General features: G+C 47.4%; 1 protein-coding gene across 3 annotated transcripts in view; it reads left to right on the top strand.

Moving 5' to 3' along the window:
• NELL1 (neural EGFL like 1) overlaps positions 1–25,667 on the top strand; it is an 843,611-nt gene that overhangs the window by 137,235 nt on the left and 680,709 nt on the right. For all 3 annotated transcript variants that reach the window (XM_044270977.1, XM_044270974.1, XM_044270976.1), the window contains exon 3: positions 8,358–8,508. In XM_044270977.1, the coding sequence (XP_044126912.1) occupies positions 8,358–8,508 (151 nt within the window). The remainder of the gene's footprint in view (positions 1–8,357; positions 8,509–25,667) is intronic.

Below are 25,667 nucleotides of genomic sequence, written 5' to 3' on the forward strand. Positions count from 1 at the left end.
AAGTAGTTACCAGCCCTCACACCCCAAAGGCCGGTGTAATGTTATACTTCCCTAGTTCGTGAGATTTCCCTACCCTCGTCACTTCCGGTCGCACCGGACATGACGTGAGGAGGTGTGCAGCGCCGCGCAGGCGCACAACGACAGGTTAGGGAAATTTCACAGCAGAGTGCGCATGCGCCAGGAGCCTCGCCGGCGGTTAGGGTAGGGAAAAACTATGGGCCAATGCGCAGGCGCAGTGATCGGATGGATGTTCTCAGCTGAACACCGGCCGACACTGCGCATGCACTGGGAGCCTCACCAGCGGTTAGGGAAGGGAAAAATTACGTACGGGCCAGTGCTTTTTCCCTACCCTAACCGCTGGTGAGGCTCCCAGCGCATGCGCAGTGTCGGCCGGTGTCCAGCTGAGAAAATTTGTTTCCAATGTAGTATTAATAACTAAACAATTAAATAATAAACATATTGCATTGTCTACTTACCACCAGGACAATAAGATGATCTGGACTCTGGCTGCAGTCTGGCTCTGGGGACTCCATTGTCACTCTCTTCCCCCCCCCCCCTTCCCTTGTCACTCTCATTATCCCCCCTCTCCCTTGTCACTCTCATTATTCCCCCCCTCTCCCTTGTCACTCTCATTATTCCCCCCCCCTCTCCCTTGTCACTCTCATTATTCCCCCCCCCTCTCCCTTGTCACTCTCATTATTCCACCCCGCCCTCCCTTGTCACGCTCATTATTCCCCCCCCCCATCACTCTCATTATTTCCCCCCCCATCACTCTCATTATTCCCCCCCCCCATCACTCTCATTATTTCCCCCCCCCCCATCACTCTCATTATTTCCCCCCCCCCATCACTCTCATTATTTCCCCCCCCCCATCACGCTCATTATTTCCCCCCCCCATCACGCTCATTATTCCCCCCCCCATCACGCTCATTATTTCCCCCCCCCATCACGCTCATATTTCCCCCCCCCATCACGCTCATGATTTCCCCCCCCCCCATCACGCTCATTATTCCCCCCCCCCATCACGCTCATTATTCCCCCCCCATCACTCTCATTATTCCTCCCCCCTTGTCACTACTCTTTCTTTCCTCCCCCCTCCCCCCTTGTCACGCTCTTTCTTTCCTCCCCCTCACCCCCTTCCCCCTTGTCACTCTCTTTCGTCTTTCCCTCCCCCCTCCCCCCTTACCCCCTTTGTCACTCTTTCTTTCCTCCCCCCTCCCCCCTATCACTCTCTTCTTTCCTCCCCCCTCCCCCCTCCCCCCTTCCCCCTTGTCACTCTTTCTTTTCTCCCCCCTCCCCCCTTCCCCCTTGTCACTCTCTTTCTTTCCTCCCCCTCCCCCCTTGTCACTCTCTTTCTTTCCTCCCCCCTTCCCCCTTGTCACTCTCTTTCTTTCCTCTCCCCCTCCCCCCTTGTCACTCTCTTTCTTCCTCCCCCCTTCCCCCTTGTCACTCTCTTTCTTTCCTCCCCCTCCCCCCTCCCCCCTTCCCCCTTGTCACTCTTTCTTTTCTCCCCCCTCCCCCCCCTTCCCCCTTGTCACTCTCTTCTTTCCTCCCCCCTCCCCCCTTGTCACTCTCTTTCTTTCCTCCCCCCTTCCCCCTTGTCACTCTCTTTCTTTCCTCCCCCCTCCCCCTTGTCACTCTCTTTCTTTCCTCCCCCCTTCCCCCTTGTCACTCTCTTCTTTCCTCCCCCCTCCCCCCTTCCCCCTTGTCACTCTCTCTCTTTCCTCCCCCCTCCCCCCTTCCCCCTTGTCACTCTCTTCTTTCCTCCCCCCTCCCCCCTCCCCCCTAGTCACTCTCTTTCTTTCCTCCCCCCTCCCCCCTAGTCACTCTCTTTCTTTCCTCCCCCCTCCCCCCTCCCCCCTTCCCCCTTGTCACTCTTCTTTTCTCCCCCCTCCCCCCTTCCCCCTTGTCACTCTCTTTCTTTCCTCCCCCCTCCCCCCCTTGTCACTCTCTTTCTTTCCTCCCCCCTTCCCCCTTGTCACTCTCTTTCTTTCCTCCCCCCTCCCCCCTTGTCACTCTCTTTCTTTCCTCCCCCCTTCCCCCTTGTCACTCTCTTTCTTTCCTCCCCCCTTCCCCCTTGTCACTCTCTTTCTTTCCTCCCCCCTTCCCCCTTGTCACTCTCTTTCTTTCCTCCCCCCTCCCCCCTAGTCACTCTCTTTCTTTCCTCCCCCCTCCCCCCCTTCCCCCTTGTCACTCTCTTTCTTCCTCCCCCCTCACCCCCTAGTCACTCTCTTTCTTTCCTCCCCCCTTCCCCCTTGTCACTCTCTTCTTTCCTCCCCCCTTCCCCCTTGTCACTCTCTTTCTTTCCTCCCCCCTTCCCCCCCTCCCCCCTTCCCCCTTGTCACTCTTTCTTTCCTCCCCCCTCCCCCCTTCCCCCTTGTCACTCTCTTTCTTTCCTCCCCCCTCCCCCCTTCCCCCTTGTCACTCTCTTTCTTTCCTCCCCCCTCCCCCTTCCCCCTTGTCACTCTCTTTCTTTCCTCCCCCCTCCCCCCTAGTCACTCTCTTTCTTTCCTCCCCCCTCCCCCCTCCCCCCTCCCCCCTTCCCCCTTGTCACTCTCTTTCTACTCCCACCTCCACCTCTAGTGTAGCGTGGCCGAGCTCTGTTCGATCCGCGGTACAGGAGCATTTGTTTCCTGTACCCGGCCGGACTGACAGGAAGTGCACACTAAGTGAGCACTTCCTGTCAGTCCGGCCGGGTACAGGAAACAAAAGCTCCTGTACCGCGGACCTAACAGAGCTCGGCCACGCTACATTAACAGGCGCAGGATTCTTTAGAGCGGCAAGCGCTCAGCCTCAGCCACTCAGGCGGCGCAGAATGAGGGGCGCCGCCAGCCGCCCCCAACTTATATAAGCAACTTTTTTTTTTTTAAACCGCAACGGGCGCCGGGGGGGGGCCGCCCCGTGGGAAAACATAAGTGCCGCCTCGCCTGCCCATATTACATTGCGGGCTGTCGGCCGCCCAGCGCCCCTGTTGCTATGGCGCCCTGTGCGGCCGCACAGCCCGCACACCCCAAAGGCCGGCCCTGATCCTGCCAATATCTGCGCAATCGCGGACAGTTCCACATTAAGTGTATGAGGTCAGCGGACGCAACCCCTCATCTAGGACATTTATCGTCGGCACGAAGCCCTATTTTATGCAGCATTTTCGGGGTTCTATATGCTCTATGAAGCAGCAGCAATTGTGAGACCCGATGAGCCTCACTTACCGCTACATCAGGGAAGTCAGTAAGCACTTTTTCCCATTTTTCAAACAGGTGCAATGGATTCTTTCTATGTAAAGCTTCCATTAGGCTCAGATAATGCAGCGATATCACTCCCCCAGAACCGCCCCCCCAGTAGCCGTGAGGTCTACAATCAGCTGTTTCTGGGCAGGTAACCGCTTCTCCCGCCGCTCCTGCACTTGTATGGCATGTCTTACTTGCAAATAAACATAGAAAAGAGCTTTAGGCAAGCTAAACTCCCGTTGCAAAGCCGTAAATTCCTTAAGGGATGTACCTTCGACAGACATATGGGGTTTGACAACCTGTTTATATTTATTTATTTTTTCTTTTTGCAAACAGTTGCCAAAATCTAAAATAACAAAATGGCTAATACTTAACCATTTCCCCGCTGTTCCCATGCTTATGCTTCCCTGGTCCTCCACAGGAGCGTCAGCACATGTGACCACGGAAGCCAGTCACTTGATGCAGCAGTGACCTCATTGGTACTGAAATACCACCAATACATTGCTGGGGGCAAGGTGAACCTAGACTGGCAGAGTACCAGGGGATTGATGGAGTATTAATGTTCCCAAATATTACTATACATATATATAAAAATGAAATGGGGCTGGACGACTCCTGTGTTGTATAAATCTGTATTCAGTGAGCGCCTCCTGGTGGAGAGTCCTGGCAGTAAGAATTTTACCATTTAAAGGGTTGTTCTATTTGGGAAGCCTCTTCTCTAAGTCAGGACCCCCTGGTGATCAGCTGATGGACATAGTAGCTGAAACGTCCAACAAACGCCTCTTTTTAGCCTGAAGCTGCTGCAAATGGGCGGCCATTCGTTACATGCCTCTCTTTAGCATGAACACCATTCGATCGCTGGTCAGATGGGGGCACATTGATCTGTGTACCGATAAGGGGTGAACAGGAGGCCATTAAATGGTTTCTGTTGATGAATGTAGGCCATACTGATCTGACCATACAGCCTGTGGGGAATGAGGCGCAGGTGAAGCGTCTGCGGTGCCTCATTTCAATATTCAGTGAGCACTGCTGTAGAACTAGATGGCACCTAATTGAGATTGAATAATGTATGGCAGTTTGCTTATGACATTTAATGTGCATTTCATGTGCGCCAACAGCCTAATTACACCAGTGACATTTAATTTACATTTAGAATTTTTTTTCTCCTTCGTCCTTTTGATTTCGGGTTTACACAAAATGAAATATTTAGAAATAGAAGAAAAAACGGAATAATCTTTATTTAGCTTCTGGTTCTGCTGTGTGGAGCGCTGGGTATTGGTCGTGTTATGCTGACTTGCAGAATATTAATATGGATCTGAACGGCGTGACTGTCTGCTGGTTCACGTAGGATGGCGAGATAATGCAGAGGGGCATAGACTGTACGCGAGTGCAAGAAATAAGGGGGTGTGCGCACCATACGACGCAAGGAAAGCCAAAGGAATTTTGGGGTCATTTATCCATAGGTGTAAAGTAGAACTGGATTAGTTGTCCATAGCAACCAAACATATATTCCACCTTTCATTTTTGACAGCTCCTTTGGAAAATGAAAGGAGGAATCTGATTGGTTGCTATAGGCAACTATGTCAGTTCTTCTTTACACCAAATTGATAAATGACCTCTTTTGTCTTCAAAATGCGATCATGGTTTTTATTGCATAGAATTATCATTATTCTATTTTTGGACTATTAACAGAAAAAAGAATGGAATTTTTAGAATTTATTTAACATTTTCTTTTTCTATTTTTGTTCTATATCTATATATATCTATATCTATAGATATGTTATTTATTTTTTTACACTTTATTTTACTTTTCTTATGTCAGTTGTTAGGCTGTAAAACCAAAATTCAGGCAACAGTGTCATTGTCTCCAACATGCTTCTCCTGTGCTGGTATGTTATAGGGCAGACTCTTTATCTTTACTTAGAGCAACCGGGAATGTTTCAAAAGTCGCCATTGTTGCCAGATCAACAATGTCTTATTTGGAGTTCACTTTTGAGTGACTGTTCTCCCTTGGACATCATTTTCATATTTTTCTGTCTAAAAACTGTAGGTCCAATAAGACTGCTCATTAACGTCATTACATGTCTTCAAAGAGTTAGCACTTTGTTTTAGTGACTTGTACATGAAAATGCCATAGGTAAAGAGTGAAATAAGAAAAGTCTTGCTGCCTGTAACCACACTAGGGGGAGCTTTCTAAATTTAAATTTAATTCTCTAATAAAACTGTATGCATCAAGCGCCCCCCCCCCCCCCCCCCCCCCCCCAATGGTGACAGCAGGTATCCAGAAATGTATAATTAAATTCTATGGGCCTTGGAGCTCTATAGCAGGGATGGACAACCTGCGGCTCTCCAGCTGCTGTAAAACTACAACTCCCACCATGCCATGCTGTAGGCTAATAGCTGTAGGCAGTATGGGCATGCTGGGAGTTGTAGTTTTGCAACAGCTGGAGAGCCTCAGGTTGGCCATCCCTGCTCTATAGCAAGAAAACTGTACTCTGACCCGCTATAAAGTCATCTCAAAAGATGAATTGGCACAAAACGTTGAAGCTAAAACACGGAGTTAAACAGGCCCAACACACCATTTGTAGGTACCCTACTATCATACACCTGTTCTACAACCCTTGAATCACTGTAGTTGGTCCAGTCTCAGCTTGGTTCACCTATGGGTACCAAGAACCTCTTCCACCCTCCACAAGTGTTATAGTCTTACCAACAAACAGAGCAATGCCAGCCTGGAGACCAAGTTCACACCCTAGTGAAAGGCTATAGACACTGATAGTTTTTAAATTTTATTATTTTTATTATTCATTTGATTCTGAAATGTGAAATGAAGCAAGGTCCTAAGTGGTCTTTATTAGTGTCCTACTGTTTTGCTTCTGCAGAGTGTGTGTCCTCCCTTTAACTGCTGGTGTTGCTGACCCTGATACAAGTCTACCAGGCCATTCCCCTTGTTTCTGACAGCTCTTTTTGCTCTTCACCTTCCTTCTCTCTGTATTAGAAATAGGGAGGGGGAGGAGGTTGTAAATGGCAGATCAGAGAGTGGAGAGGGGGAACCATCCAAGGAGAGCTGATCACACAGACTGTAGATGGGGAGGAAAACCCACACAGTGCCAGAGAAAGACAGAAGCATCTTGGACACACAGATCCAGTATATGTAACTGGGAGGGACAGGTTCACATGAAAAGTCTAAAACTAGGAGCAGGCTAAAGCTGAATATCAGGGATCTGATCATGAATGAAGGTAACTACGATCATGTTTAATAATTTTAAGCCTTTAAGAACAAGCTCTAGGTCAGGTTGAGAGCTCTAGAACAAGGTGGAGTGAAAGTTGATGACATGAAACTTTAGTACAAAGGAAGTTGATCAAATCTCAACTTTTCCGACAAGCGTTTGATTCTCAGTAAATTGTGCCTGCCTAAAACATTTTGAAAGGTTTTTGTGATCATCGCCATGAGAGACGGCATGAATAAACATTCTGAAAGCTGAATACTGGAAGAATATTCTCTCCTTGCAGTAATAGATGTGCTGAATCTGAGTATTGCACCAGCGCTTCAAGGCTGAATATTAGCCGTCCTGGACTATGTAATTTAAGATTGCAGAAAGAAAAGATGCTTGAGACATTCAGAGCGACTGATATAAGGAGTCGGTCAGACTCTGGTAGACGCTTCTTTTCTGACTCTTCTGTTTTGCGGCCGTGTCTGTGAATATCTCTGGGTTGAGCAGTTTAGAAAACGTCGGGAAGTGGATTTGGACCGCTTGTGGTCATCTCTCAGACTTTAAAGCAGCTCCACCAATGTAAGAATGTGTCATCTTTCAAATCTCGGATCTTGACTTATGTCTTATACACATTTATACTTCAGTCTCATCCGGAGCTGCATGCAGGGCAAAATTATGCCATATGTTCTTTGGCTTATCCATTCATGACTTTATTGGCAAAAATGGGGTTAACTATCAATGTGCACAATTCTGGCATCAGGTCCTTGGTTCTCCAACAGTCCTGGTTGATACTACTGCAGCATTTCATCCTTACATAAGACTGCTGCCTTCATTTTTGGCTCCGTATCTTATCAGACACTTGATGAATTGAGTAAAGTGAACATCTGAAATTATTTGTGATTCCAACAATGGAGGAAGAGGTTGCAGGAGGATTATGAAGTGGATTTTAATTGTTTAATTGCTGATTGATGAGCGGAGGGGGCTGCCATTTACCTGTTGGTGTATGGATAGAGCTGCTGGTTGGCAGGATGGAGTGGGCACACTATGCACAGAATTGATCTTGTTTTTTTATTTAATTTTTTTATTTAATTTTTTTTCAATTTGCAAGGCTTGAACAGGATATAAAAAATTCGTGGAAGACCGATACATATCCAACTACAGATAAAAATGGGCTTATGCACCTACATGCCCTATGCATGTATGTAATTTTCTCCTTTGTGCCCATCACAACACTTTTTGGCCACAGCGCCCTTTAGTTAAAAGGAACTTTCTTTTCTGATTTGCTTTTGCAGATGTTGGTGTAGCCAACACGCTGGAAGATTGCACTTTGTGCAGGACATTGATACGACCTAAGGCGCCTCCAGTCTTATAGCGATTTTGAGCTTGCACTCTGTCAGTTCTTTATGGGATTATGCAGAATTTCACATATCGAATGCTACCGTCAGATACAGGATTAACCCTTGCTGGACTGGAGTAAAAAAAAAAAAAATGCAATCCAGCTGACACGACATGGTGTAGCTTGTGCCAGTAATGACTTTACATATTTTAGAAGAAGGACAATAAGATTGCAAATCCAATGAATATCCTGCTCTATACCTCACATGGGAGGGGGGGAGGTCCTTTCCCGTGGGGTCCTTTCTGCGGTAGCTCTTTTCCCGTGACTGCCACGCCTTCTAACAGTAGATATGGTTGGTGACATTTAAAAATTTTAACTGAGCACGTGTGACCACCCTAGAGAGGGGTACAAGAAATAAAGAAAACAACAAACAGCAGGTGGCGCTATATAAATACGTTTAATTGAATAACTCAGTGACTATACTAAATGTTTATTACATGCAATTACAAAAGTAATCACAAAATGCAGATTTTTTTTTTGTGGTACAGCCACTTTAATCTTTATTTTGTCTCTTGTTTCCAGATGTGGAGCGGGAGATCCACGCGGCGCCGCACACCGGAGAAAAGGTGATTCAGTTCTTCAGGAATAAGAGCGAGTTTACTTTCCTGGCCTCCATACAGCAGAGGTCGTCGTCGTCCGGGGTCATCCTCTCCATACGAGAAATGGAGCACAGGTAACCAGCAGAACAAACTTATTTTTTCCTTTACAAAGGTACCATGTTCTTATACCTGATTGTGGCCCCTCAACCTCTGAGGCCCAAAGCAGCTGCAGTGGCTAGGCTCAATTCAAGGTCAATGGGTAACTCCAGGTCAGTGTAATGTTAACCTTTTGAGACAATGTATTTCTGAGAAGGTCAGGGGGGTCACCACTATTCTAACTCTTTGAGCACCTTCTATTAAAGACCTTTGATATAAAGAATTGTTGTGGTGGTATTGATCCAGCCATTAGGACTTTGTAGTCGGACCCCTGGAAGAAATATGGCCACAAATAATACAATTAAACCTACAGAAGTAGCCTTTGTCACCTCCTAGGGCCCCCCCCCCCCCCACCCACTTGTTATTGATGACCCAACTGTAAACCAACTTTATTAATGCCTATGTCTTCTGGTGAATTGATTTCCTTGAACTCTTCTGAATTGTAGCTCATTCCACAGTTATTGGCGATGTAGCAGAGCTGAGCTGGCTTCTTTGCGCTTTGAGGCAGCATTAAAACTCTCAGAACTAAGGCCGTACAATTGTTAGCTGCTGAAAAGGGCAGAAGATGTTTTGGTGAAGGCGCTGGAGCACTAAAAGGAGATGTTCATGTCCAGATTGGTAACTGGTTTATATTAATGGACTCCGCTGCATCTTTATGGGGGAGGGGAGAGGGAGACAGGACAATATGTATTCAGCTTCACTTTCACTCAAGATTTTACAGAGCAGGCATCCTCAAACTGCGGCCCTCCAGCTGTTGTAAAACTACAACTCCCACAATGCCCTGCTGTAGGCTGATACCTGTAGGCTGTTCGGGCATGCTGAGAGTTGTGGTTTTGCAACAGCTGGAGGGCTGCAGTTTGAGGATGCCTGTTACAGAGCCTTGATTTAAAGGATCCTTAACCACTTCAACCCCGCTAGCTAAAACCCCCTTAATGACCAGGCAACTTACCGCCCAAATTAATTTTACCTCCTTTTCTTCTCATTAATAGAGCTTTCATTTGGTGGTATTTCATTGCTGCTGACATTTTTACTTTTTTTTTGTTATTAATCGAAATTTAACGATTTTTTTTTAAAAAAATGACATTTTTCACTTTAAGTTGTAAAATTTAGCAAAAAAAAGACATCCATATATAATTTTTTCGCTAAATTTATTGTTCTACATGTCTTTGATAAAAAAAAAAATGTTTGGGTAAAAAAAAAAAAATGGTTTGGGTAAAAGTTATAGCGTTTACAAACTATGGTACAAAAATGTGAATTTCCGCTTTTTGAAACAGCTCTGACTTTCTGAGCACCTGTCATGTTTCCTGAGGTTCTACAATGCCCAGACAGTACAAACACCCCACAAATGACCCCCTTTCGGAAAGTAGACACCCTAAGGTATTCACTGATGGGCATAGTGAGTTCATAGAACTTTTTATTTTTTGTCACAAGTTAGCGAGTTAGCGGAAAATGATGATTTATTTTTTATTTTATTTTTTTCTTACAAAGTCTCATATTCCACTAACTTGTGACAAAAAATAAAAAATTCTAGGAACTCGCCATGCCCCTCACGGAATACCCTGAGGTGTCTTCTTTCCAAAATGGGGTCACTTGTGGGGTAGTTATACTGCCCTGGCATTTTAGGGGCCCATATGCTTGAGAAGTAGTTTGCAATCAAAATCTGTAAAAAATGACCGGTGAAATCCGAAAGGTGCACTTTGGAATGTGTGCCCCTTTGCCCACCTAGGCTGCAAAAAAGTGTCACACATCTGGTATCGCCGTACTCAGGAGAAGTTGGGAATGTGTTTTGGGGTGTCATTTTACATATACCCATGCTGGGTGAGAGAAATATCTTGGTCAAATGCCAACTTTGTATAAAAAAAATGGGAAAAGTTGTCTTTTGCCAAGATATTTCTCTCACCCAGCATGGGTATATGTAAAATGACACCCCAAAACACATTCCCCAACTTCTCCTGAGTACGGCGATGTGTGACACTTTTTTGCAGCCTAGATGCGCAAAGCGGCCCAAATTCCTTTTAGGAGGGCATTTTTAGACATTTGGATCCCAGACTTCTTCTCACACTTTCGGGCCCCTAAAATGCCAGGGCAGTATAAATACCCCACATGTGACCCCATTTTGGAAAGAAGACACCCCAAGGTATTCAATGAGGGGCATGGCGAGTTCAATGAGGGGCATGTGTTTTGCGGATCCGATCTATGTATCCGTGGATCCGTAAAAATCATACGGACGTCTGAACGGAGCCTGACAGGCGGGTGATCAATGACAGGGGGGTGATCAGGGAGTCTATATGGGGTGATCAGGGGTTCATAAGGGGTTAATAAGTGACAGGGGGAGGTGTAGTGTAGTGGTGTTTTGTGGTACTTTACACAGCTGCCTGAGTCCTCTGGTGGTCGATCCAAACAAAAGGGACCACCAGAGGACCAGGTAGCAGGTATATTAGACGCTGTTATCAAAACAGCGTCTAATATACCTGTTAGGGGTTAAAAAAATCGCATCTCTAGCCTGCCAGCGAACGATCGCCGCTGGCAGGCTGGAGATCCTGTCTCTTACCTTCCGTTCCTGTGAACGCGCGCGCCTATGTGCGCGCGTTCACAGGAAGTCACGGCTCTCGCGAGATGACGCGTATATGTCACTCTGCGCAGAGCTGCCGCCTCCGGACCGCAGATCTGCGTTAGGCGGTTAAAGGAGAAGTCACTTTGTCGGATGCCAGTTAGGTTAAATGTTGGCTCTGGACTGTCAGCCTAGCTCCCTGTGTAGAATATCTCCAAGGCTGGCCATAGTCTGTAGATGGGTACAACCAATGGCTGTATCAATCCCAGCAGTACCGTTTATGCATGCACAATGCTTAAAGGGGTTGTCCGAGTTATGAAAAAAAATTATATAGCACTGAAAATCTGATGGGCAGCAATATATAACTAAGCAAAGCACGTTTTAGGCAAAAAAAATAATATATATATTTCCTCATTTCCCTGGTTCTTTTCTGGCCCTTTGTTTACATGCAATAAAAACACTCTCTGCCCCTCCCCCTGCTCTGCTAAGGGAGTGAATACAAGAGCTGCCCTGAGTGACATGTCTGCCTGCTGGGAGAATTAGCAGCATGTTGTATGTGTAGGACTAGTGCCGTTTGAAGGAATTTGGGGGCCCCAAGCAAAATAGACATGGAGGGCCCTCCACACCTTACACACGCAAAGCCTACAGGAACCACAGTATAGCCATACAGTTTAAGTTCACCCACACTTTATATAAATAAAAAAGGAGGTTTACAGTGCAAATACTGCTGTTGCATTTAATGTGCATGAAATTTGAACAGTGCCATCCACAGATCCCCCTCCCCTAAACAGTGCCATCCACAGATCCCCCTCCCCTAAACAGTGCCATCCACAGATCCCCCTCCCCTAAACAGTGCCATCCACAGATCCCCCTCCCCTAAACAGTGCCATCCACAGATCCCCCTCCCCTAAACAGTGCCATCCACAGATCCCCCTCCCCTAAACAGTGCCATCCACAGATCCCCCTCCCCTAAACAGTGCCATCCACAGATCCCCCTCCCCTAAACAGTGCCATCCACAGATCCCCCTCCCCTAAACAGTGCCATCCACAGATCCCCCTCCCCTAAACAGTGCCATCCACAGATCCCCCTCCCCTAAACAGTGCCATCCACAGATCCCCCCCTCCCCTAAACAGTGCCATCCACAGATCCCCCCCTCCCCTAAACAGTGCCATCCACAGATCCCCCCCTCCCCTAAACAGTGCCATCCACAGATCCCCCCCTCCCCTATACAGTGCCATCCACAGTGCCCGGGGATCTCACTGCACTTACTATTATCCCTGGGCACCGCTCCGTTATCCCGCTATGCCCTCCGGTATCTCCGCTCACTAAGTTATAGTAGGCGGAGTCTGCCCTTGTTCTTCTGTAGCGCTGGCCAATCGCATTGCAGAGCTCACAGCCTGGGAGAAAATAACCTCCCAGGCTGTGAGCTCTGCGCTGCGATTGGCCAGTGCTAGAGCAGAACAAGGGCAGACTCCGCCTACCATAACTTAGTGACTGAAATCTCCGCCTACTATAACTTAGTGACCGGAGATACCGGAGGGCATAGCAGGAGAACGGAGCGGCCCCCGGGGATAATAGTAAGTGCAGTGAGATCCCCGGGCGCCGCTCTCCATGTCTGTATATTTAGTTCACAGTGTCATAATCGGTGAAAGGTCCTCTTTAAGGCTGCTTTCACACTCGCGTTTTGTGCGGATTCGTCTTGGATCTGCAAAAACGGATCCGTTACAATAATACAACCACATGCATCTGTCATGAACAGATCCGTTTGTATTATCTGTAACATTGCCAAGACGGTTACGTCATGAACTCCATTGAAAGTCAATGGGAGACTGATCAGTCATCTATTGTGCCAGAGAAAACGGATCCGTCCCCATTGACTTACATTGTGGGTCATGATGGATCCGTTTGGCCCAGTTTCGTCAAGCAGACAGCAAACGCTGCAGGCAGCCTCCAGAGCGGAATAGTGACTGAACGGAGGCAAACTGATGCATTCGGAGCGGATCCTTTTCCATTCAGAATGTATTAGGACAAAACTGATCCGATTTGGACTGCTGAGCCCTGACCGGATCTCAGAAACCAAAACGCCAGTGTGAGAGTAGCCTAAGGCTACTTTCACACTTGCGGTGTGGACCTTTGGCCCGCCCCCATAGTGAATGGGGCCGGAGAGGACTTCCGCCAGCATGGTGGACTTGCTGTAGCATGGATCCGGCAGGGTGTTCTGGCAGTTGAAAAGGCTACCACAAGTGTGAAAGTAGCCTACGTTTTAGAAGCTTTGCACATATTTAAACTTGGGGCGATAAGCTAGTGGGAAAACGCATCAGGTTTGACTTTAATGCTGGCTACGTCTGTATGTATCACCGTACCTGTTGCTGGTCAGGAGGTTACATTTACATGAGTGCACAGTGACAACATGGCTGAATGTGACAGAGTGGTCTCATGACGTGAAGAGGGGAATGGAGACGAGAGTGAGTTCACAGATTTAGTGTTAGCAGGCAACCAGCAATACAGAGTATTTCAGGAAATGAGGGCATTGATCTTGTGAGTGGTCACAGACTTAGTGGCACACAGTGGACGTTTCCAAAGCGGCACAGATGATTTCAGGAGAGGAGTGCACAGATCCTTGTGGTGGGCAGTAACCTGTCCACTCCTGTGTCTAGTTTAGTGCGTGGACTGGTTGGGTAATTGGGTTCCACTTCAAGATGATAGCTCGCGGTAAAAATTGATGACCTGAAGGATGTGGATGAAAATATTTTTATTGGCAATATTCACAATGGCGACGTGTTTCGGGGGACATGGGACCCCTTTATCAAGTCTGCTCCAGATGAGAGGAAAGCCGCTTGGTGCAGAGCAGCAGTGGCGTCGCCAGGGGGGGGCCAGAGGGGGCCACGGCCCCCCCAACATCATGCTGGGCCCCCCCATGTGCCCCCCCAACTAAAATGCGCCCCCCCCCCCCCAGCGTCCCTGCTGCCAGCAGCATTCACTTGACTGATCGGAGCTCAGCTCAGTCACAGTCTCTCTCTCACCTCACGCTGCTGGCAGCAGGGACGCAGGGAGCCGGAGCCTGAGGGAGGGACGGGGAGGAGCGTAATATGAGCTTAGAGTGGAAGCTGGCTTCTGCCAGCCCCACCCCTCCCCGCCCACCAACCAATCACCGACCAGAGCTGAGGGGGCAAGGCAAGCACAGCACACCAGCAGCTCTCTGAATCGAGTCGTCTGAGTCACACAAGTGCAGGGAGTCTAAGAATAGAAAGGAATCGAATGAGTCACAAGTTAAAAGAATCTAAAGATCCCACTTAGTTTGTGACTCATTCGATTCATTGAGTTAAAAGAGCTGTGAGTCAGAGGGTAGAACAGGTAAGGCTACTTTCACACTTGCGCTTGATCAGATCCGTTCTGAACGGATCCGATCATATTAATGCAGACGGAGGCTCCGTTCAGTACGGATCCGTCTGCATAAGTGTGAAAGCAGCCTGAGCGGATCCGTTCAGACTTTCAATGTAAAGTCAATGGGGGACGGATCCGCTTGAAGATTGAGCCATATGGTGACCTCTTCAAGCGGATCCGTTCCCATTGACTTACATTGTAAGTCTGAACGGATCCGCTCGCCTCCGCACGGCCAGGCGGACAGCTGAGCGCTGCAAGCAGCGTTCAGCTGTCCGCCTGTCCGTGCGGAGGCGAGCGGAGCGGAGGCTGAACGCCGCCAGACTGATGCAGTCTGAGCGGATCCGCTCCATTCAGACTGTATCAGGGCTGGACGGAGGCATTTGGGTCCGCTCTCGTGAGCTCCTTCAAACGGAGCTCACAAGCGGACAGCCGAACGCTAGTGTGAAAGTAGCCTAACACTGAGGCTGAGGCTGCTTTTGTTGCAGCAGTGATAAGATTAAGGGACAGGAGAAGTGACAGATGACACAAGAGTTTAGATTACAGGTTGAATTAAATTAACCCTTTAGAATCAAATTGGCTTCTCAGGAGATATATATGTTAAAGGCATCTCATTCAGTAGCTATATAACTAAGGGCCCTTTCACACTTGCGTTGTCCGGATCCGGCGTGTACTCCACTTGCCGGAGGTACACGCCGGATCCGGAAAAACGCAAGTGTACTGAAAGCATTTGAAGACGGATCCGTCTTCAAAATGCTTTCAGTGTTACTATGGCAGCCAGGACGCTATTAAAGTCCCGGTTGCCATAGTAGTAGTGAGGAGCGGGGGAGCGGTATACTTACAGTCCGTGCGGCTCCTCCGCTCCCCACTGCACTTTACCATGGCTGCCAGGACTTTAGCGTCCCGGCATCCATGGTAACCATTCAGAAAAAGCTAAACGTCGTATCCGGCAATGCGCCGAAACGACGTTTAGCTTAAGGCCGGATCCGGATCAATGCCTTTCAATGGGCATTAATTCCGGATCCGGCCTTGCGGCAAGTCTTCAGGATTTTTGGGCGGAGCAAAAAGTACTGCATGCTGCGGTATTTTCTCCAGCCAAAAAACGTTCCGTTCCGGAACGGAAGACATCCTGATGCATCCTGAACGGATTTCACTCCATTCAGAATGCATGGGGATAATCCTGATCAGGATTCTTCCGGCATAGAGCCCCGGCGACGGAACTCTATGCCGGATCCGGACAACGCAAGTGTGAAAGGGGCCTAAGGGTGGGTTCACATCACCTTTATGGATTGTACTGTCAGTGTCAGACTGTTGTCACTGTGGGTAACAATGCACAACAGACAACAATTCACATTGCACACCACAGTGACAGCTTCTGACTCCTGTCTGACTCCTGACTCCTCCTTTCCGGCGTCAGCCTCAGCTTCCCTTTACTATAATAAATCACTCAATACTAGTAATCAGAGTTCAGAGAGAGCTGAAGAAGACGAGCCGACTGCACTGAGTCAGCAGCGCAGCAAGTAGTGAGTGAATCGAATGTATCAAGCATCTGCGCATGCGCACCGGCACCTAGAGTCTTCGGTTCACTTGCGAGTCAGCTCAGCAGTCTGACTCACCAAGTGAACCGAATATCCGATTCATGAATTGGTTCATTTGAATGAGCTGATTCAAATGAACCGATTCACCTAAAAGATCCGAACTTCCCATCACTAAGCGGCGGTGCAGGGGAGGGAGAGGCGTGTCCCTTCCCCTTGCTCTGATAGGCTGCAGGCACTAGACCGGCAGCCTATCAGAGGCCGGCGCAGGCGCGCGATGACGACATCGCGCCGCCTGAGCCATACAGCGTGGGACACAGGCCAGAAGAGGCCTGCATCGCATCGCTGACACTGAGGTAAGTATAATTTTTTTTTTTTTTTTACAATAGTGATACTTGGGGGGGGGGGGGGGGGGACTTGCCTAATAATGGCACATGATGGGGGGGCTTACTTAATAATGGCACATTGGGGGGGACTTACTTAATAATGGCACATGATGGGGGGGCCTTAATACTGGCACATGATGGGGGGGCTTAATACTGGCACATGATGGGGGGGACCTAATACTGGCACATGATGGGGGACCTAATACTGGCACATGATGGGGGGCTTATTACTGGCACATGATGGGGGGCTTATTACTGGCACGTAATGTGGGTCTTATTACTGGCACGTAATGGGGGGTTATTACTGGCACGTGGAGTCATCTACGGGGGCACTAAGAAGGGGTAATTTATACTTGCAAAATTATGGGGGACATTGAGGGCATCTACTGGGGCATTTTATACTGGTACATTATGGGGGCACTAGGAGGAAGGGGGAGAGGAGCACTATGGGGCATTTACTGGGGGCACTATATAGGGGTATTTTATACTGGCACATTATGGGGGACATTAGCTCAACTGGGGGCATAAGGGGGTATTTTTTGCATTGTCACATTATAAGGAGAATTATTACTACCGGGGGGCATTATGGTGGGCTTTATTACTCCCACATGGTATGACCCCTAGTAGCAGCACCAGCCTCTCCCTGCTCTGCTATCCCTCTGCCTCTTCTCCAAATCCTTATTATGAAATCTTTCTCATTAGGATAAAACACATCAGCTCCGCCGAGCCCCCGGACAAAGTGTGGAAGTGGCGTCCGAGATCCCCAAGGGCCAAGCCAAGTAACTGTAAGTCTTCATGTCAAATATGTTTGTTATACACATATAGCCTACACTGTGCCCCACAATATACAGTATACCGCCACGCTGTGCCCCACAATATATAGTATACCGGTACACTGTGCAGTCTGTTCTATAAGCACCCTTGTTCTGATCCGCCACTGGTCTGGACCGCTCACAGGAGTGTACATTTCTTCTAAACTGTAATCCGTATCCTCTGACCTGCAGAAATCAGCACTCGCTCGATAAGAACTAACAGGCAGTACCTGTAGGCTGTAGCCTGGCCCTGTTTCCGAAGCTAGCCGAGTGGTGTAAGGTTAAGGTACTAGTAGAGATGAGCGGCCGCTTAATCCTGATTTAAAGTTAAAGTTACTGCAGGATATGGATTACGGTTTAGAAATGTCAAATGTACACTCCTGTGAGTGGCGGGGAGGGGGATCTGTGGATGACACTGTTATAGGGAGGGGGATCTGTGGATGACACTGTTATGGAGGGGGAAATGGGGATGACACTGTCATGGGGTGGATCTGTGGATGACACATATAGCATAAGATGCTATACATTACACGGTATGTGGCATCCACAGATCCCCCCCATAGCAGTGTCATCCACAGACAGCTGGACTTTTCTTCCCTGTTGCGGTTTTAGGTATTGGGTAAAGTATCGCAGCATTTCTAAGTGTACTTGTGTAAATGTATCGTTGTTTTAGCTGCCCCCCCTACTTTTGTCCTGGCCCCTAGTGTGCCCCCCCAAAATTTGAAAGCTAGAGACGCCACTGCAGAGCAGGCATGAGCCACGTGTAGTGTCTGGAGAGCGGCGCCTAGTCTGGCATCGACTGACAACTCACCTCAATCACTTATTGGAGTTGAGGTGGGCACGACTAACCTACCCCCCAGAGGGATACATCTCAAATTATTCACCCTAGGAGTGCCTTTTTTTCAGTTTGCCATGTGTCTTGAGTTTAGAGAGGACAGGGGCAGTCATGATGCTAGGAGGGGAATGAGGACTGGAAGTTGCCTATCATATGATAATCCTGCCCTTTGTATGCAGAATAATTGATAACCGGGCCATAAGGTTCAGGTCAGATCCATTCCTCCATTCCTCCATTTCAGTCTATTGTATCACAATACATTGATCCAGAGGAAGGCTCTCTGATACCTGTTACCTACTCCCCATCATTCTGGGGTAAAAGGCAATATAAAACCTTATGTTTTCCTGATATTTGCTTATAATGCACATTTTTGTTTCATCGATGCTCTGGTTTTGGCTGGTGACTCCTATTATATGGTTAATGAAGGGGATTACAGATTTGTTCTTTTCCAAAGCATTTTTTTAGGTTCTGAATCGGGTGTATTGAGAGTAAAAGGAAAGTCTGTTAGGCGGATAAGTCTGTGTAATACTGCGCTCATCATCCTACGACAGCGACGTTCCTATAATCAACTCCAGTAGTAAATGTAAGTCCACGTCGCCCTCAAGCTGCTAATAATGGCAGGCAGCAACCTGGGAAGGAAAGGGTATACACAACGAAGTGGAATTGGCATTCAGGGGCCTGGGAAAGCTGGGATAAACCCCTGTGAGAATTAATGAAAGCATGTATTGTTTTTTTTTTTTTACTTTGAGCATTTATAGCATATCTACTATATATGACATCAACAACTGGTAGGTGGCTGGTTGGGGTTTCCGACATCCTATGCAAACCTCTAGAGGCCATTATTCCCATATTCCTATCAAAATAAACAGAGAGGTGGCTATGCTTTCCTCTGCCTTGCTCCTTTGAAGTCTAGGGGAGATATCCGGCATTGATTTGCATATTTGGATATTCCAAAAATTCTCAAGATGGGCAGTATCCCATTAAGTTATTTTATTTGTGGGGGGGGGGGGGGGTGGGCTGGTTGACATCTGGAAACTCGTGCTGATTTCATGCAGGGCGGCCCACAGGCTCATTAGCATCGCTGCTCTTCTGTTGTGACTGGGTTCGCTTGCCGCACTGGGATTTGTTCTGCTGTGATACAGTCACCTGTGCAGGCCTGTCCATATGGCTCCTCATGAGACAGAATGGCTGCAACAAGCCGCAATGAATTAGTTTCCACTCAAGTGAACTCGAGAGGGATGCACAACATTGCATCAGCCCCGCAACGTCTCATCTAAGCGTTGGGGCAGATTTTATAAATCTATAGGTGTTGTGAATTTACTAGATCTGCGCCACATTTCTCACCGAGGTTCCGGTTACCTCTTTCTGCTAAGATCCGCATCCTTTTGGATAAAGTTGTAGCGATCCTAATTGTGCCAATTTGCGCCCCTTGGAGAGATTCTAGGTGCAGACACATCTGTTTTGTAGCATGGTAGCATTACATCAGTGCCACATCATTGTATCCGAACCCACCACTGGCACATCGTTGTATCAAAGCATCCCATCTGTGCTGCAACATTGTATCAAATCAGCTGAGAGCCTGGAAACATGAGCAGAGGTCAAGGATTTGCCAGATTCACTTTATAAACAGTAAGGGATTAAATAGCTCTAAAGAGCAGGGGTGTAGCTGTAAGGGGCACAGAGGCAGCAGTTGCACTTGAGCCCTTTACTACAGGTTCCTCTACCACATATATTATGAGCGGCACATGGTACTGTAGGTGTGGGTCCTGTTCCAGATTGTGCATTATGGCCCACGAGCTTCAAGTCCCAGCTGTTCTACAGAGCATCTTGCCCCCTTTATTTTGGAGTCTGTAGCCAAAGTGCCCTTATATCCTAACTATGGCCATTTTGAAATATCCTAGATCAGGGATGCTCAACCTGCGGCCCTCCAACTGTTGTAAAACTACAACTCCCACAATGCCCTTCTGTAGGATGATAGCTGTAGGCTGTCAGGGAATGATGGGAGTTGTAGTTTTACAACAGCTAGAGGGCCTCAGGTTGAGCATCCCTGTCCTAGATGTTACGTTTTGCAGAGATCTTTCCTTGTGTCTCCATCCTAGTCCTGCTTTGTGATCCTAGTCTTAAATACCTTAAGTGGGGCAATCTACGTCCTATTTATGGGTCATGTGACCATCTCCGTCTGTCGCCCGTTGCCCAGACACTGTGACTAGGCTCATCACTGTAATGCAGAACAGCAGATTTATGGCTATTTTCAGATGCAGCATAATTAGTGCCCCACAAGTATGTTTATGTAATGTTTGCCACTGCCCCCCGTGCTCGCCCCCGCTGGGTTGTTTGTGCAACCAGTGAATGGTCGACACTTATCACGCAGCTTCTTGGTTTGATCTTGGGGCGATAATGCAGCTGAATCTTTGTAATGTTCCAGTGGTTTCATCTCTTTCAAATAAAGTGTCTGGATAGTGCCCAGTATTGGAGGGTCGCTTTCTTCTTGCTAGTTATATTTTGTGCTTTATTTAAATCCTGGGTTGTTTCAAATCAAAATAAAACTTATTTTGTGGAAGATAAAAAACCTCCCATTTGACCACAGTCTGTAAATAATCCTACCCAGTGCAGCCGTCTGAAAACACATCAGTCCTGCCGTCTGCAGCCTCAACCTTCCGTCACGTACCAAAGTCCCAATTGTAAAACTCCTTAAAGGGGTTATCTGATATCTAAAATATCCCCCAATGCCCGGGCCCCTTGTATGGATTATGCTTACCTGCTACCTGGCAACCGCGTCGCTCCGGATCGCTGCACAGCGCCGCTGCTGCATCTTCCCGTCGCTTGGATCAAAACATGTAGGGAGGAGCCAATAGCAGGCCGCGACGGTGACAAGCCCCCTTGAGGATGGATTCAAACACTAAGGCAAGGGCTACACGGCAACATTTGTCTCAATGATAGTCGATGGTGTCACTCTGCGACATGACAGTTGCAAACAATCCATCGAAATTGGACTTTTGAGCGACTGCCTACATAGTAGCGACATGGTCCGGATGGCAATACTTGATAGTGCCTAATAAACACCTCCATTCAGTGCAAAACAGCAACACCATATCTGTGCCATACAGAGCTCTAAACACCATCATAGCAGTGACGCATTATAATGCATTGTAGTGTGATACAGCATCTAATACCCAGGGGTGTACCTAGCCTTTCTGCTGCCTGAGGCCAAAACTGATACAGCGCCTTCCCCCAAATGCCAATTTCTTGACCTACCCTTTTCTCTCCAGCCCTACTGTTAAAGACATACTCGGAAAACATTACATACAGCGCTACAAAACATACAGGGTAATATAGCGCCACATACTGTGCCCACTGTGCTTCCCAATACTATACAGCAGAAACTCATAATCCCCCTTCTGCTGCCCTCCTCTTGCCCCTACCTGGTGCTGCCTGAGGCAATCGCCTCACTTCGCCTCATTGGTGGTTCACCCCTGCTAATACCCAGATAAATAAAACCACCATACAGTGCCCAGATCAGACTGAAGCCAATTTTACGGAATAGATGGATACCAGTGAATTGCCCCGTTAGCCCATATTATAGACAGGCGGCATCCCAAAACATTAGTGACCACTGACTAGCAAAGTAATAAAAGGCTAAATATGCATACTGTATATTACCTGAATTGTTCCACAGCCTGGTGAGACAGCGACTGACAAGGTGTAAGTGCATGTGGATGTATTCACTGCGTAGACGCCTGCAGTGTGTTTTCTGGGAATCTTATTACCATTTCATACAATTTATAGACGTGTCCCGTCATCCGGTGAACGGCGGCATATTGTCAGCCTGTGTTCTAGCTGCCGTCAGATGGAGACATCTATAGGTGGAAATGTGGACAAAGAACTGAACTATGAGGGATCACCGAGCATTGGGGTGAGGGAGAGTTTACAAGGATGCACTATAGGAGCGGAGAAAGGGGCCCCTGCCGCCAGGGGCCTCTATCTTTCCTAAAACGCACTATTAACCATATTGAGCCTACAACCCTTCAGCTCTGTTCATCCTTAGGTTACTTTCACATCTGCATTGTGCTGTCTGGTTTTAAGATCTGGCACAGGCTCTCAAAACCACAGCTCAATGCTTCAGTTTCGTCTCCATTCATTGTCAATGGGGACAAAACTGAACAAACCGGAGTGGAGTGCACCAGAATGCATTCTGTTCCGGTTTGTTGCGTTCCCATACTGTCACGGTGGGGAGTGGGGGGAAACTTCACACCGTACAATGTAGGTTGGTGGGATATGCCACTAGGTCTAGAAACAGAAATAAAGGGTGCAGGTCACCTTCTAACATATCTCTGAATCCTAGCCCTGGCCTCCTAACTGTATGAGTGAACCCTAATGGTGGGAGGGCTCATACCAGGAAACCTCAGGCCCTAATAACCCTAGAGATCCCTGGTAATAATGCCAGGGCTAGGAGATGACCCATTCATCCACGATAAACCTGAGTCTCCAGCAGGCCTAGCAACAAGAAAGGAGAAAACAACACACACTGGAACAACAGCACTTACCTGCCACAACAACTGCTACTGACAAGTGGTTCCCCCTCCGGGAAACCTTGGATCCCACTTCCGCAGGCGGGTGGTCAAAGCGGTTCCCCCTCCGAGAAATCCAGGAGCCCCCTCACTGGAGGCACAACACACAGGGAAACACCTTGCATACATGCTGGACGAACAACACCAAAAGACCAGACCTGAAACTACAACAAGACGTACACCACACCCTGAACATAAACCCACTCCAAACATCAACACAGTTAAGGTAGGGAACATGGAGGATACATAGGGGATGACAATCTATGTCCAAAAAGGTGTCCCTCAAACTGGACAGATGGTAAGGTCCAAGATGGCAGCATAACTTCAGCTCCACAGGAAGCTGAAGTCCCACTAACCTCATGCTCCAAGCCCAAGTACTATAAGAGCCCACACCCATACCCCAAACCCCATACCCACCAGAATGGGAAGGGACAACAACCTTAAAGAGGAAAAGTGAAAACATGCTAAAAACTACACGTTGCCATCGGCAACAAGCTAGCATGGCTAAAGTGCCACGGTCCACTACAACCAGACCATGACAGCCGTGACACATGCTGGACAGAAAATTGCTGCAAGCATTTTTGTGTGCAGCATGGGAAACTGAAGAAGCTGTACCCGGCACCAAAAACCATGTAAGTCAATGGTGCCGGATCCAGTTCTTTCAGACATGAAAAAAAACTATGGTTACAATGGTTTTCGTGCCTGATCCGGTTTCTTATTATTTTTTTTAAATATAACACAACCAATCTGTTCTGAACGCTTGCAGCCAGTTGTATTAATCTAACTGATCAATGCCGGACAGCAAAAATGCGGAAGTGGCCTTAGCTAGAATTGCAGTAAAGACTGACACAATATAGGCACAGTGTAGGCAAAATTGGAGGGGGTGGGGGGGTTGGTCTAGTTATACACTACAGATATCTATACACCTTTCAGGAGATGCAGAAAGCAGGGTGATGTAGGTTGCTGCTCTCTTCCATGTTTCATGGGCTATGTCTGGTATTGCAACTCTGCTCCATGGAATAAAGAAGGCTGATCTGCAATACCAAACACAGCCTGTGGACCAAATGGGAATTTGGTATCTGATATTAATGTAGGGGAAAGCTTGGGATCTAGTGATCACCAGTCAGTCTGGTTTACCGGTACAGTGACTGATTCACACCACACAAAAACAAAAGTTTTAGATTTTAGAAAAACTGGCTTTTCTAAAATTAGATTAGTGGTACACGAGTCCCTATCAGATTGGAAAAGTTTCATTGGAGTCCAGGAGAATTGGGACTACTTTAAAAGTGGCACTATTGAAGGCAACAGATAATTGCATTAGGCTTGTCAGTAAAAGCAAAAAAAGTTAGAGACCACTGTGCTACTCAGCAGAAGTGGCCAAAATCATTGAAAACTAAAAGATAGCATTTAGTAATTATTTTTAAAAAAACGAGGATGACAGGCATTCGGGGAGAGTTGTCAGGTGTGGGACCCCCACCAATCAGGCATTGATGATCTATCCTGTGTTGTTGTGCAATTGCAAAATATCTTGAAGGTCTGTACATAACAAAAAAAATCTGAAATCCTGATAATACAGATATTATGGACTGATAATTTGATTCATTTTTTTGGTGTGTGGATCCCCATCCCCTAGTGGTCAAGTGTAGTACTGCAGAAATTGGATTACAGCTCATTTGGGGTGTTTGTGACTGAGCCGCACGACTCTACATTTTACCTGCTGATAGTCAGAGCAACAACTTCAACCTGCAAAGCGAGAAAGGGTGTGTGGTGCAGCGCCTGGCCGGTCTACGTGGGCAGGGAGCAATTATTGGATTGGCTTCTAATCGACTGTATGCTTCTCAGATGATCTATCGGAGGCTGTCAAGAGCTGAGTGACAGATGGCACACCGCAGGGAGCGCTCATAACCTCCCAAGTCACAGTGCAGATCGCGCCATGCGCCTGTTGCACACAGCGAGGCCTGTGACAGATGTAGTGATTACAGTTATATTGCATGTGGCAGATTTGTATTCAAGCTTTATGGAAACATAATTATTATAATAAATATCCAAAAGCCAGGTATGTGCAGGAGAGAACGAAAACTCCTCCCTTCAGTCCATGTGCAGCAGCCTCATCATGTACGAACAGCTGAATGTGTGCAGTCAGAACAAGCGGAGCTGCAGTGTAAAGTATGGTGGTGATAAAGAGAATGGGGTTGATATCAGACTACCTCAGAATACATTAGACATTGTAGGTGATCACAGCTTTATTTATGGAAATGGGTAAAAGTGTGTGGGTTTTTTGTTTTTTTAACTATTACATTGATCAGCAGAATATTGACTACAGCTCTGGGGTATAATACAGGCTGTAACTCAGGATTAGTACAGGATAAGTAATGTATGTACACAGTGACTGCACCAGCAGAATAGTGAGTGCAGCTCTGGAGTATAATACAGGATGTAACTTAGGATCAGTACAGGATCAGTAATGTATGTACACAGTGACTGCACCAGCAGAATAGTGAGTGCAGCTCTGGAGTATAATACAGGATATAACTCGGGATCAGTACAGGATCAGTAATGTATGTACACAATGACTGCACCAGCAGAATAGTGAGTGCAGCTCTGGAGTATAATACAGGATGTAACTCAGGATAAGTAATGTATGTACAGTGACTGCACCAGCAGAATAGTGAGTGCAGCTCTGGAGTATAATACAGGATGTAACTCGGGATCAGTACAGGATAAGTAATGTATGTACACAGTGACTGCACCAGCAGAATAGGGAGTGCAGCTCTGGAGTATAATACAGGATGTAACTCTGGATCAGTACAGGATAAGTAATGTATGTACACAGTGACTGCACCAGCAGAATAGTGAGTGCAGCTCTGGGGTATAATACAGGATGTAACTCAGGATCAGTACAGGATAAGTAATGTATGTACACAGTGACTGTACCAGCAGAATAGTGAGTGCAGCTCTGGAGTATAATACAGGATGTTACTCAGGATCAGTACAGGATAAGTAATGTATGTACACAGTGACTGCACCAGCAGAATAGTGAGTGCAGCTCTGGAGTATAATACAGGATG

This window comes from Bufo gargarizans, chromosome 10 (genome assembly GCF_014858855.1).
Source record: "Bufo gargarizans isolate SCDJY-AF-19 chromosome 10, ASM1485885v1, whole genome shotgun sequence".
Lineage (NCBI taxonomy): Eukaryota > Metazoa > Chordata > Amphibia > Anura > Bufonidae > Bufo > Bufo gargarizans.